The sequence below is a fragment of the Mus caroli genome, chromosome 12 (assembly GCF_900094665.2).
Source record: "Mus caroli chromosome 12, CAROLI_EIJ_v1.1, whole genome shotgun sequence".
In the NCBI taxonomy this organism is placed as follows: Eukaryota; Metazoa; Chordata; class Mammalia; order Rodentia; family Muridae; genus Mus; species Mus caroli.
This window is the reverse complement of record NC_034581.1, coordinates 21573314-21587085: the sequence shown is the minus strand read 5'-3', so window position 1 is coordinate 21587085 and position 13772 is coordinate 21573314. Positions and strand designations below refer to the sequence as shown.

Below are 13772 nucleotides of genomic sequence, written 5' to 3'. Positions count from 1 at the left end.
GAGAGCCTGTCAGAAAACAGGGAAAGAGGACAGGGTGAAGGGAAGGGAAGGGAAGGGAAGGGAAGGGAAGGGAAGGGAAGGGAAGGAACAGAAGATGAGAAAAAAATGAGGACTTTTAAGAAAAATAAGCTGTACTACAATACCCACCTGCAATGATCTCCCGTAGTTTGGGATCCAGGTTTACCGTGCACGGTAAAAAGGTCTTTACATCTCGAGCCACAAGAACTGGAGTCCTTGAAGACAAAAACACTTCAAAATTTCTTATATCTCCATCAATTTCAAGAAGTGGCTCAACATCTTTAGTTGTTGGGATATTCTTTGATATTCTTCAAAAAGAAAGAAATGAAAAAATCCATTAATGCTGCTATCAAATTCTTCATTCTTAAACCTTGTTGCTTCTGTCCACAAGGAGCACCTGGCTCTCATTTCAAAAATATCCTTCAAAGAACCTAAAAGAGGGAAATAATACAGTCCCAAGACGACTAAGGCGACAGTGAGGAAGTCAGAACTGCACTGATGGGCGTGGACTAGGGAGATAATGAGAAAGAGGAAGACATACCAGGTACACCACAGCCAACTGCTCCTTCTCACTGAGAACTGGGCTTGAGCGCACCCATATCACACAATGAGGGAGAGGCTGGTGCTGAGACCTGGGATTTTTCAATGTGACACCATGGCTCTTCCCCCCCCCCCCCCAGGGAAAAAGCTTTTTAAATAAATCACACAAACTGAAAATGTGTCAGCACAGGTTTTTTTTCTTCTTCTTCTTCTTTATAAAAGGCTATTTTCTATTGTAAAAGTAATATATGCTTATTGTATAATAGATTGGATAAAACACAGAAGGTAGCCTGGAAAGGATAAGATTTAGTCAATCAAATATAGTAATATATTTGTACTCTTTTATTGTATGTATGTATGTGTGTGTGCGTGTGTATACACAGATATTTATGAGTTCAAACCATAATTTTGAATCAATCAGAAATTCTCAAATGTAAAAATAAGTGAATTTTAGTCATTAAAAATACTTACTAGACAATGTTACAGTGATCAATATGAAATGGTCTTGAAAGTAAACCAATGGCAGAATGTTCCAGTTCTGCTGGGCTCCCCTACTAACCTCCGGGGAGTAAGTGAGCTGATGGGAGAGGTGTGAAAGCAATGAAAACTACAACGGAGATGCTCAAACAGGTGGACAGGAGAACTGGGAGACGGGCCAGTGTCCGCTAAGTGATGGGTACAGAGTGGATGGAGGCTGATATCACAGAATACCACTGAATAGGAAAAGGGCGTAGACTGTGTTGAGCTTGACAGGGGCAAACCTCATAATCAGCTATATTAAGTAAGGAATCTGGCCAGTGTGAAGGAAGCAGATCACAGTTCCCAGGGAACTTGAGGAGGTGAGGAGGAGGGTGACAGGACCACGAGGAACCTGGAGGAAACCTGCCTAGTGGTGGCATGGCCACCTCTCTGACTGTGAAGACAGCTCCGCAGACCTAGGCAAACGCCAGCCATGAGACCGCACAGCCTCCGCACGCGTTTCCTATGGTAACAGCACCTCTAGAAGCTCTCCTCACAGCACTGGCCAGTTACTCAAGAGCCCGTGCTCCTGGGTGGCACTAGGGCTCCATTTTAGGGGAGAGAACATTTCCCTGCTCTTCCCAAGTGAGATGGAACCCTAAGATTAGCAACAGCTGCATCTTTTCTTTGGGATCAGCACTTTATTGCTGAGACCCAGTACTTGGCTGGTAGCCAGATATTAAAAGTCATCTGAGGGAAGATCCAGAGAACAAAATTAGCAAACAAGGAAAGAATGGGGTGCTCGTGAGAAAACAAGGCGAGCAATTCTGTCTGTGAGTTTCACAAAGTCCTGCTACAGATTCAAACATGCACACAGTGGAAAGTTCTTTAAGATACCATTGCTTTCAATAAAGTAAAACAGCATCCTCACTGATTATTAAGTACATTTAATGAGTAATGAAAACCTGGAAAACGATCACATGGTATCATTTGCAAATGTAGAAAAAATACTAGAAATGAAACAGTTAAAAAGGCAGTTCATTTCTCAGAAGTGTAACACAAAAAAAGAAGAGGCTAGGAAGATTTAGATAAAAACACACAGCTGACAAGTCACATGAAACAAATTAACCGAATCCTAATGCCAGCGTTGCTTTCAGCCTGAATGCGAACAGTGTTCTCAGCGTGGCGAACAATGCGGCTGTTCACAAGCCAAACGTCTACTGCTGCTTTCCAGATTGGAGTCTCTACTCTAACCTTTTGAGCTCAATGCATTAAGCCCTTCTGTTAAAAGAGACGTTTATGTAAATGATAATCTTTTGGCAGTGGGCCATCAAAATCATATGGGCTTTTATTTTTCAGATATTTTTTCCAAAGGTTAGCATTTAAAGAATTTAAATAACTTCACTTTTCAATTAAGAGCAAATTTAAATTTTCAGCACTAGGAATCATGTGAACTACAGTTGCCAGCAGTTAAATGGCCCACAGAAAGCATTTTTCCAGTATCAGGCGTCACTGAGCTCCCAGGGAGTTTGAGTGTACTTTCTTTTGATGCCACTGATGGAACAGCACTTGTTAATGCCAACATCCATGTAAGTTAAAGCATTTTGATTATAAATGACAGTGCTTTATTATAGAAGACACAAATAAATTACTTGGCAGAATTTACATAAGCCATTCATGTCAATTCTATTCAAAGTAAGGCTCAAAATTAAATGGAAATTTTATATCTTAAAGATCCATAATGTATGACTTATGAAACGGACATTATATTTTTTCTGAAGTTGGTCATCTAATAATGTGATTATCCAATAAAGAATTAAAATTAAGATTTACCACCCCACCCCACTCCACCCTCCAATTTTCACCCACTAATGATCAAGCCCAGGGCTTCAGGAATGCTAGGCAATCCAAACATCTTTATAAACTCTCATCTGCCTTGGAACTGTATTACACTTGAGACAAACTTAACTTCCAGACAACCCTCACAATAATACAGACAAAAAGGCCCACTCAGTGCTGGGGATGTACCTTCATGAAAGGTGCTTGCTTAGCACCCACAAAGCCCTAGGTTCAGTCACTAGCTATGAAGGAAAAAACAACAAAAGCCACCCACTGTAATGCCAGAGTCAGAAACAAAAGATACCACACAACTCATTTTAAAAGTAATTTTAAATGATATAAATTATAGGCGTATATGCCTGAATGTGGATATATGTGCACATGAGTGCAGAAAATCATGGGACAGAAGTTTGTCAGCAGCCATATGTGTACTAGGAACTATACTTGAGTCCTCTGGCATTCAGTAAGTACTCTTAACTACTGCACCATCTCTCTAGCCCCATAAAACTCATTTTTTAAAACTACTAATATCTGTGGAAAGACAGACAAAACCCTAGACACTCTCTCCTCCTGTCTTCACCCACTTACTTCTCAGTCATCCTTTGTATTCAGCACAATTCTCTTGCTTAGGGAAGCCTACCTGAAGGACAGCTCATATTCCTCTATGACAGACCTAAGGTTCTTACTCTCTCCTGCAATGCCATATGTACACCTACTAATGCAAGTATCTTCTTAGACATCTTACTCCCTCTCCAGACTGTCACTTCCATTAAAGTTGGTTTTGACTCCAACTTTGTCAAAACTTTAGTACATCTCCAGTGCCTAGAATACTGTCATAGCACAGTTGCTTAATAAATATCTGCCAAGTGAAGAGACAGACACAGACAGACAGACACACACACACACACACATTTTTTCTAAAATTTTACCCTTTCTGACAAAATTTTGTGCTTGAAAAAGAATAGGTGGGGGACTAGAGAGATGGCTCAGTGATTAAGAGCACTGGCTGCTTTTCCAGAGGTTCTGAGTTCAATTCCCAGCAACTACATGGTGCCTCACAACCATTTGTAATGAGATCCAATGTCTTCTTCTGGTGAGTCTGAAGACAGACACGGTATAATTAATACATCAATAAATAAATCTTAAATAAAATATTGGTGGGGCATGTTGACTTCTTGTCTGTGTTGTGAAGTAAGGATGAATATGGGAATCTATTGTCCAAGGGCTGTGTGTTGAACAGGCAGACTTTGTCTACTGAACAGACTTGACACTCTTGCCCCAAGTGGCATGCCTTAGTAGCCATAGTTGTCTGGGTTTGTTGTGTTTGACTGCCTTGTGTGTGTTCTTGATAACTCTGCCACACTGTAGGTTGTGTGAGCTTTGAAGTGTAAGCCTTCAAATTCCGTTTTTCTTCAAAAACGTTGCCCTTTCTTCACATGAAGGTTACTGGGATTTTTCAAAGATTTTTCCACTGGCTCTGAAGGGAATTTCAGGCAGCTACGATATCCTAGTCATTAAATTTCCTCATCCATGAACACTGAGTGTCCTCCCACTTATTTCATCTTCCTTCCTCTCTTTTAGCAATGTTGTGGCTTTTAAAGGACTTTCTTCAACTGCCTTGGTTAAAATACCCTTTCAGATTATCTACAGCATGAGATCAGAAACACAAATGATTTTTGTGTTGATCTGTATCCTCAACACTGTTGGATTTATTGTTAGTAGCTCTCCTGTAGACTTTTTGGGATACTCTCTATACAGTATCTTAGTATCTGTAATTAGAGATAGTTTTACAACTACTATATAATTTGGTTCCTTCTATTTTTCTTGTCTTGTCACTCTGGCTGGAACACCAGTTGGTGAAAGTGAGATAATTTACTGTTCCAAACAAATATTATGTTTTTAAACCAATTTATGTATTTATTATTTGCATGTATGAGTGTTTTGCCTACATGTATGTATATGCATTATATGCATACTTGGTGCAGAGTGTCAGAAGAGGAATCCGATCTCCTGGACTTGGAATTCTGGATGGCTGTGAACCGCCATGCTGGGAACTGAACCAGGGTCCTCTGCCTGAACAGCAAGTACTCTTAACCACAAGCCACTTCTGCAGCTTCTCAGACCCTGCCCCTTACCATAAACACTGAAGCCAGTATAACCCAGCAAGCATATAACTGTAATGCTTACTTAATGTGAAGCACAGCTGACTGCTCCCCAAGTGACATATGAGTGCCTAATTATCTTGTCACCTGGCAGAGGCCACTGCGACTTCTTTAATCTTTTGAGTGTGTGATCCAGGTGAAGGTCCACCTCTAAGAAAAGCCTGGCTCTTCTATATCCTTCTGCCTCTGCCTCTCGCCTCTGTCTCTCTGCCTCTCTGCCTCTCTGCCTCTCTCTCTGCCTCTCTCTCTGCCTCTCTGCCTCTCTGCCTCTCTCTCTGCCTCTCGCCTCTGCCTCTCTGCCTCTGCCTCTCGCCTCTGCCTCTCTGCCTCTCTGCCTCTGCCTCTGCCTCTGCCTCTCTGCCTCTGCCTCTGCCTCTGCCTCTGCCTCTGGTCCTGAAACGACAGGTTAGCTTTAGCCAGTGTTTTTCATTAGCTTTCTGGGTGGATGTGGAGATGAGCATTGTCAGCATATCCTGTCCTCCCAAATCCCAGCTACAGAGCTTAAGTTTGGGGTTTGTTGTTTGCTTGGATTTTTTTGAGACCAGGTTTCTCTGTGTACCCTGGCTGTCCTGGAACTCACTCTGTAGACCAGGCTGGTCTTGAACTCGGAGATCCACCTGCCTTTGCCTCCTGAATGCTGGGATTAAAGGCGTGCACCACTGCCGCCTTTGACTTGCATGTTTTTTAAATGGAAGAAATAATGTAATAGAATGCTGTTATGTGTCATGTGTTAGATTTTGGCACACGAAGCATCACCAGCTCAGAGGGTTCTATTCACAAGTCCTCCTGACTTTGCTCTTGTGTTTTGTCAGAACATGGTCTAAGAGTGGAGTCCTGCCGGGCGTGGTGGCGAGCACCTTTAATCCCAGCACTCGGGAGGCAGAGCCAGGCGGATTTCTGAGTTCGAGGCCAGCCTGGTCTACAAAGTGAGTTCCAGGACAGCCAGGGCTATACAGAGAAACCCTGTCTCAAAAAAAAAAAAAAAAAAAAAAAAAAAAAAAAAAAAAAAAAAAAAAGAATGGAGTCCTGTGAGGAGAATCTGAGTGCTTGCAAGAAAACTCCAAGAAACCAATACAAGAATCTTGTGACTTCAGTTTCTTCAAAAACACACGCCTTTAGTCCCAGCACTTGGGAGGCAGAGGCAGGCGGATTTCTAAGTTCGAGGCCAGCCTGGTCTACAAAGTGAGTGCCACGACAGCCAGGGCTATACAGAGAAACCCTGTCTTGAAAAAAAAAAGAAACAAACAAAAACACAGATCTGTTTTTGAATTATGCTTTCAAGTTCCTCCCAAGTGTAGCAGATAAGAGTAAGTTTATTTCAGGTAATTCGTTATAACTAACTATTGTTCTTTGTCTATACAGCTCTAGGGGAAAACATATTTTTGCCACGTGCAGCTTGCTCTTGTGATTGGACAAGTATAATTGTCTGATGATCTGAATAAAGTTGGCTAGTGCATGAGACTTTAGTCTGCCTCGTTTATCAGCTTTGTCCTTCTGGGTCTCTTTAACCATCTTTAGAGCAGTAAACAGTTTCAGACCCTGGGACAAAATACCTCCTCTTCCTCATGCACACAAGTATATCCTTTCACTGTTTCTTACAATGTAAGCCATTTCTCGTTCAGAAGGTTACACAAGAAAGCACACTCCTACCACAGCCTGCGTGTCCAAGCATGAGTGTGTCAGAGTATAAGTGTCCAAGCATGAGTGTGTATAAACTGTCTTGTGCCCAAGTGACAGAATCATGTTAGAGAAGCAGGACTGAGCGAGCTTCAATAATTACACACTATACTGTTGGTGACTCCCTAAGTAAAAAGATCCCCAATCAATCCTGGAAGTTTCTAGATAAGATTAATTAAACACTATATCATCATCAAAAAGGAAGTTTAAAAACTTGCAACATTAGCACCTATTTATAAAGACAAATTTTCTTGGTATATAATAAAACTAACTAGAGATGCTTAAATAAGCTGGAGACTCCAATCTTAATACATAACTGTAGTAAAAAAATATTAAAAATTATGTTCCTGGATGAAACACACATACAGCCTTTACATTTTTATATATGCCTTAGGCAGCACAGTAGCTGGGCAGCTGTCTACGCTCCATACTGTTAGAATCTTCTTTCCTATCAGTAACTCCAGGTTATCACTTAGTATTTTTCACGTCCCATCTTGGCTGCTTTAATCCAATTGGCAGCCTTCTTGGTCCTTAGTCCATGGCCGCTCTCCTTGGCCCTCCTACTCATACTCTCCACCCAAGTCCGCAAAACCTCAATCCCAGTCCTCTCTCCTGTTCATCTATTGGCTGTCGGCATCTTTATTCATCAATCAAAATTAACTTGGGAGCAGGGTCCCAGAGGCTAACTGCAGACTCCAGGTCTTGGGGCAGCACTTAGCATTACAATAGACAATAAAAGACAAAACCCCAACACATAACTTTCACTTTCATAAATTCTTCAAAACAGCCCAGCTTTCTAATTAACTTGCTTTAAATATTTAATTTGAATAAACTAGTGTTATGAGCTATTTTATTTAGGGATTCTGCATAGGACTCACTTGGCAAATGTTTCACAGTACGGATGTCAGTGCATTATAGCACAGTGCCTAGTTGCATGGGAGTGAGCAGAGTAACCCTAACTCTGATGGCAACAGAGTTGACCAAACATAATTTTAATCTAGGATAAGAAGATGCGTTCAGGAAAAAGATGAGAAGCAAAATAGTTCATAAGGGACCAAAGTTGCCGGGCAGTGGTGGCACAGGCCTTTAATCCCAGCACTTGGGAGGCAGAGGCAGGCGGATTTCTGAGTTTGAGGCCAGCCTGGTCTACAGAGTGAGTTCCAGGACAACCAGGAGTATACAGAGAAACCCTGTGTCAGAGAAAAAAAAGAGAGAGAGAGAGACCAAAGTTGAGCACAGTGTCGACCACCAAAGATCTCAGCCTGATTTCTGGCGTCTGGAATCTGTATTTTAAAATGCTCAGATGAAAGTAAATGAGACAAAAGATCTAAGTTTTTGAAGTAGCACTGACTATGACAATATCATAGGTTCCTGCCAACTGATAAGAGATGTTAGGCACAGCAAGTGGGAACTCTGAATTCAAAGCTAGTCTACGAGTGTTACAGCTTAAAACAAAACCTGTGCATGTTATCTTAAAGATTTAATCTTTAATTACATCAGCAATGTTCTGATGGTTTGTATAAGCTTTGCCCAGTAAGTGGCACTATTAGAAGGTATGGCCCCATTGCAGTAGGTGTGTCATTGTGGGCTTGGGTTTTATACCCTAGTCCTAGCTGCCTGGAAGTGAGTATTCTGCTAGCAGCCTTCAGATAAAGATGTAGAACTCTCAGCTCCTCCTGCATCATGCCTGCCTGGATGCTGCCATGTTCCCACCTTGATAATGGACTGAACCTCTGAACCTGCAGGCCAGCCCCAATTAAATGTTGTCCTTATAAGAGTTGCCTTGGTCATGGTGTTGGTTCACAGCAGTAAAACCCTAACTAAAACAAATGTTTACCATTTTATTTATTTATTTACTTACTTATTGGTTTTTTGGGGCAGAGGAGGTGTTCTCTCTATGCAACCCTGGCTGTCCTCCATCTCAGAAATAAGTCTGCCTCTGCCTCCCCAGTGTAGGGATTAAAAGTGTTGTCCACCACATCTGGCTCATTTAATATTTTTAAAGCCAAAATATGTAAGCAGACAAAAAATTCTTTCTTGTTGTTATCTATGAGGTTTGTTTTTTTTTTCAAAAATGAATTTAATTAAATTAGAGGAGCAAGCTGGTGGATCAGTAGTAGATCACTTACAACACCCCTCTACCCAGACACTCTGTGTGGATGCACACACACATACATGCAAAAAGTCTGCAAGACAAAGGAACTGCAAAGCTGAAAATGCTATGTCCTATGATTGTATGCACTTACATGACTACAGTTTCGATTCTCCCTGATGATAAATGTCCCTATGACGGGAAGACTGCTTACTCATGAATACTTATGCATCCAGTGAATACTGGCACATACCTGTCATCTCAGCACTGGCAAGGCAAACGCATGCAGATCCTTGGAGCTCACTGGCCAGCCAGCCTTGCCTTCTCGGTGAGTTACATGCTACTGAGAAGCCTTATGTTTTAATAAACCAAAAAAGGACAGCTCTCAAAAACACCAAGGAAGACAATTTCTGAGAAATGACATCCAAGGTTAACTCCTAGTCTCCACATGACACTCCCACACACAAATGAATGAATGAATGAATGAGTGAATTAATGAATGAATACATGAAATGAATAGAAATTCAACCTTCCATTACATTGTCACTCCCCCGCCCCCATGTTCCTGCTATAGAAATGGGAAAGCAAAAAGCACTTGGCTCATGGCCAGGCGTGCTAGTAAAATTTCCAGTGAGACAGCCCCATCTTGTGGACTTGCTGAATACTGCAGCATTAGTACCTCGACTCAGATTCAAAATAAGCCCACACTGTTACAGTACATTGGTTTTGTTTTTTCTTGTACAAAAACGTTACGCTTGTTTGATCTGTAAAGGGATATCCTAAGACTTCTAGGAAATATGGGTCCTTCAATAGTTGAAATTGTTTAAAAATACATGACGTCATTTTCCCATGTTGTAAAATAGTCAACCTGATAAAATACATTTCTGTGTATTAAATGTACGTCTACACATTAAAGCATACTTGGAGAAACTGACTTTCCTGTCTGTATTCAATAGTCTTGATAATATACTTCGGTTTCATGTTGATGGTATTTACACAAGACTCTGGAGCATTTACCATTATTTCCTAGTTTTTATCAGCATAAAATGTTGACAATGATACCATGAATGTAAATACTGATAAACTACTTTTAAAATCAATTTTATCCTATCAGAAGCAAAACAGTATCTGGAGAAACAGCTCAGCAGTATAGTGCATACAATGCGCCTTAGACGTCTGGTCCTTAGTCAGCCCCGCCTCTCTGTCTGTGTCTATCTCTCTCTCCAGATCAGCAAAAGAAAAGCTAGAGAAAAACCTACTTAGGAAAAAAACCAGATACTCACTGAACATAAAGGTATAAAAGTTTAAGCAAAGTGCCAAGGAACACCAACAACCTTTAGACATTTTCCACCTCAGACACAATTAGAACTGAATATGTATGTAGAGCTTTCTGTAGTTTGCAAATGCCTGCATTTTTAATAGCTATAATAAATTTATGTTTTAGAAAGTTTATACCTAGATAATGTTCCTACTGATACATATTCTAAATATTCATATGCATATCATTGAAAACTGTGTTTTCCTATCACAGACCCACAGCTATCTTCTGCGACTACAGAAGACCGTGTGGGAGAAACTCCAGTGCAGCTCAGAGATTGTAACTCCTGCTCTCAGCTTCCCTTGGTTATGCAGAGCACGGCATGGGATGCTCGGCACAACGCCCAGTCCACTGGGTGCCACCTTGGAGAGCAGCTCAGGCACCGTGGTAGGTAGTGCAGTCCTTGGCATGGACCCAGCACAGGTCTAACTGTAACTACCTAACAATCAAACTGATTAGCAGAACAAAATGGAGCCATCTAAGTACACATGGCCTTCATTTACTTTATTTATTAACTTTTGGTGTTCTGCCACATGGTTTTGATATGTAGTTCAGGATGGCCTTAAACTCAGAGCAATCCTCCTGCCTCTACCTCCTGAGTGCTGGGATTACAAGCATGTGCCATCGTACCTTGATACATTGACTCTAGTAGGACACAGATGATCATCTGTAAGAACAGACTGTATTGGGAAAGACCTGCAAAAAAAGACTACAACCCACTGCTTCACCAAAGGTTTATAAACATAAGATCCTAGGAACATAAACTTGGTTACGGGCTAAAGAAATGCTGCTGTGATTTTAGTGTCAGCTGCCGAAAGGAAGGAGCCAGCAAACTTTAAGTGAAGTAGGTAGTCCCCAGTTAGTGTAGGGCTTCAGCTTTACAGTAGGGTAGAGGGATTCACATCAGAACAATGAAAGACACATTTCCCCTGCATCCAGAGCCAATGAAGCGTCTGGGGGACCCCACTCTTAAGATAAAGCAAGGCTTCCCGCCTGCCACCTTGAGGGAGCCACACAAACGCACTATCAGACTTCCTCACTCCTTCAAAAATGCTCACTCTGTTCCTTCAATGGGTGTGGAAACAGAAGGAAGTTATAATCTATGGCGTTTACCATCTTAAGGAGGAAACAAAAACTAAAGAAAGATCGAAGAATGAGACCAGAAAAATGAGGCAGGAGACGGGAGGACGGGCCAGGAAACAAGCAGGTGGGAAGGTGAGAAAGCAGGCCGTGCTGGTGATGCCTCAGCTCCCACACAAACCTGATTCCCACAGATCATTTGGAACAATTCTTTTCCCTAGCCTTAATGCCCACTGTGTTACTCAAAGTCTGTGGCTTCTTAAATTTTTATTTATTTACTTATTTACTTGTTTTTATGTGGACGGGTGTTTTGCTCGCATAGCTGTCTGGCCAGAAGAGGGCGCTGGATCTCCTGGCACTGGAGCTACAGATGGGTGTGAATCTCCAAAGGGAAGCAAATATTCTAGGTCCTCTGGGAAAGCAGCAGGTGCTCCTGCCCAGCTCTCTCCAGCACCCGAGGTCCAGGTTTTGATTATCCATAATTCAAAGTCAATATTACTTCAAAAGCATTTATGTTCTACTACCTACATGCCTGCTAGCTGTCTTCAGCAACACAGAGACCCTCTCACCTCCTAGGGTTCTACTTGGCACTCTGTCACCACTTTGGAGTCCCTGCTTAGTTCTCTTCTCAGTGAGGACTGTCCTGCACAGGCAGCACTACTCCTTATCTCCCTAATGTTCCTCTCTTCATCCTTTCCACAGGGCTTGTTGCTAATCACATAGTTTATACACTGCTTGTGTGTAGAATCCCTGGGACAGGGATCTCTGCCAGCCTTGCACATGAGTATTCTACAGTAAATACTACTATTTACACTAGTGTCTGTCCATAATAGGCTCTCATGAACTATTTCCCAGCAGTCAGTTCTCTGTGAGTTCCAGGCCAGTCTGGTCTACACAGTGAGTTCCAGGCCAGCCAATGAGACCCTATCTCAGAACAAAACAAAACAACAGCAAGGAACAACAAATTTTACCTTGTTTTTTTTTTTCTCCAGTAATTTCTCTCACAGCCTTTAATTGGCTACAAATCCAGTAGCAATAACAGAACAAATGAGAGGCAGAGCACAATAACAGATGACTCAAGACTGACCTAACCTGCCTAGCTAATTTCTCTCAGTTTTTCTTTTCTACAAACAATGATAGCAGGTATGTTTTCCAAGTGCATCAAAATAAATTTCAAAATTTCTTCCAGGCTGGAGAGAGCTCAACAGTTAAGAGCATTGGCTGTTCTTCCAGAGGACCTGGGTTTTATTCCCAGAACCTACAAGGTGCCTCACAACCATCTATAATTCCAGTTCCGGAGGATTCTGCTTTTGAGGGTACTGCATGCATGTGTCACACAGACATACACATGCAGGCAAGCACCCAAATACATAAGATAAAAATAAATGAATGTTTGAAAAATTCTGCCCTTCACTTTTATTTATCTGTAAAAATCTGGATATAACAGCCACATGCTTTAATCGCAGTACTCAGGAGGCAGAGAAGCCTGTGGATCACTGAATCTGAGGCCAGCCTGGTCTACAGAGTGAGTTCCAATACAGCCAGAGCGACACAGAGAAGCCCTGTCTTGAAAATCACAAATAAATAAATAAATAAATCTGGATTTGCCAATTAATTTCTATCAAGAATACAAATGAACAGTGGAAAGTCAAAAGTTTGCATGCAAGTGTCAGTGCCCTACCTCACTGTGCAATTTGCAGGGTTACTTCTCACGGCACACTTACCCACCCTGCTAGCGTTACTTATTTCACCTAAAGTAAGACTCCTGCTATAGTCTCGGAGTCTTCATTCCAGTGAAAACATACTTAGTTTTCTCTCTTATAAGATGATTTTTGCAAAGAACTAGATCAATCTCTTTCACAAACAAAGAAATATTTAACCTCTACATTCTGAGCAAATGTGTGTTGGGAATATCTATAGCTATGCTTATGAAAATAATTACACACAAGGTAATAATTTAATAAATCATGAATGATGGCAACATCAAAATCTCTAAGAAGTCCTACCATATCAAGAATATAGACTCTTAGTAAAATTCAAAGCTATACATAAAAAACACCTTAATAGCATGCATGAAATAATGTTTTAAATAGATATTCCTAGAATCTTTAAGAAAATAAGTATCAGTACAAAAGACATATTCTGTACAACAAGGAGGATCATGCAACTCAAAGGCATGATTTAAGGACAATCACAGATGAAGGGTTTCAAAAGGCTTTCGTAATTCATCCAAGGGATGACAGGTGGCAATGGGAAGAAGGAAACAGGAAGGAGATTGCTAAGCTCTAAGGAGAACTAGGGAGGTTAGATGAAATTAGTTAAGCTTTTGACAGCTTTTGTTGCATATCAGAAATGAATATATGATATATTTGCTAAAATATGACTGAATAACTTAAAAGATATCAGATAGATCCATAACTACCATATGGTAATTTAGTCCAAGGTTACTCGGCAAACAGCTGTTTCTGTGAGACAGAAAGTGGCCATCATTCTCTACCTCCTTAAAACCCATTCAGTTCATTTTAAGAATCCAAGACTATCAAGAGGATGCTAGCTCTCACACTAAGTCCTGATGACCATGTCTTCT

At 41.2% G+C, this 13772-nt stretch overlaps 1 protein-coding gene across 10 annotated transcripts in view; it reads right to left on the bottom strand.

The window, feature by feature from the left end:
• Kidins220 (kinase D interacting substrate 220) overlaps positions 1–13772 on the bottom strand; it is an 88548-nt gene that overhangs the window by 26643 nt on the left and 48133 nt on the right. For all 10 annotated transcript variants that reach the window (XM_029484866.1, XM_029484863.1, XM_029484862.1 and 7 more), the window contains exon 23: positions 148–326. In XM_029484866.1, the coding sequence (XP_029340726.1) occupies positions 148–326 (179 nt within the window). The remainder of the gene's footprint in view (positions 1–147; positions 327–13772) is intronic.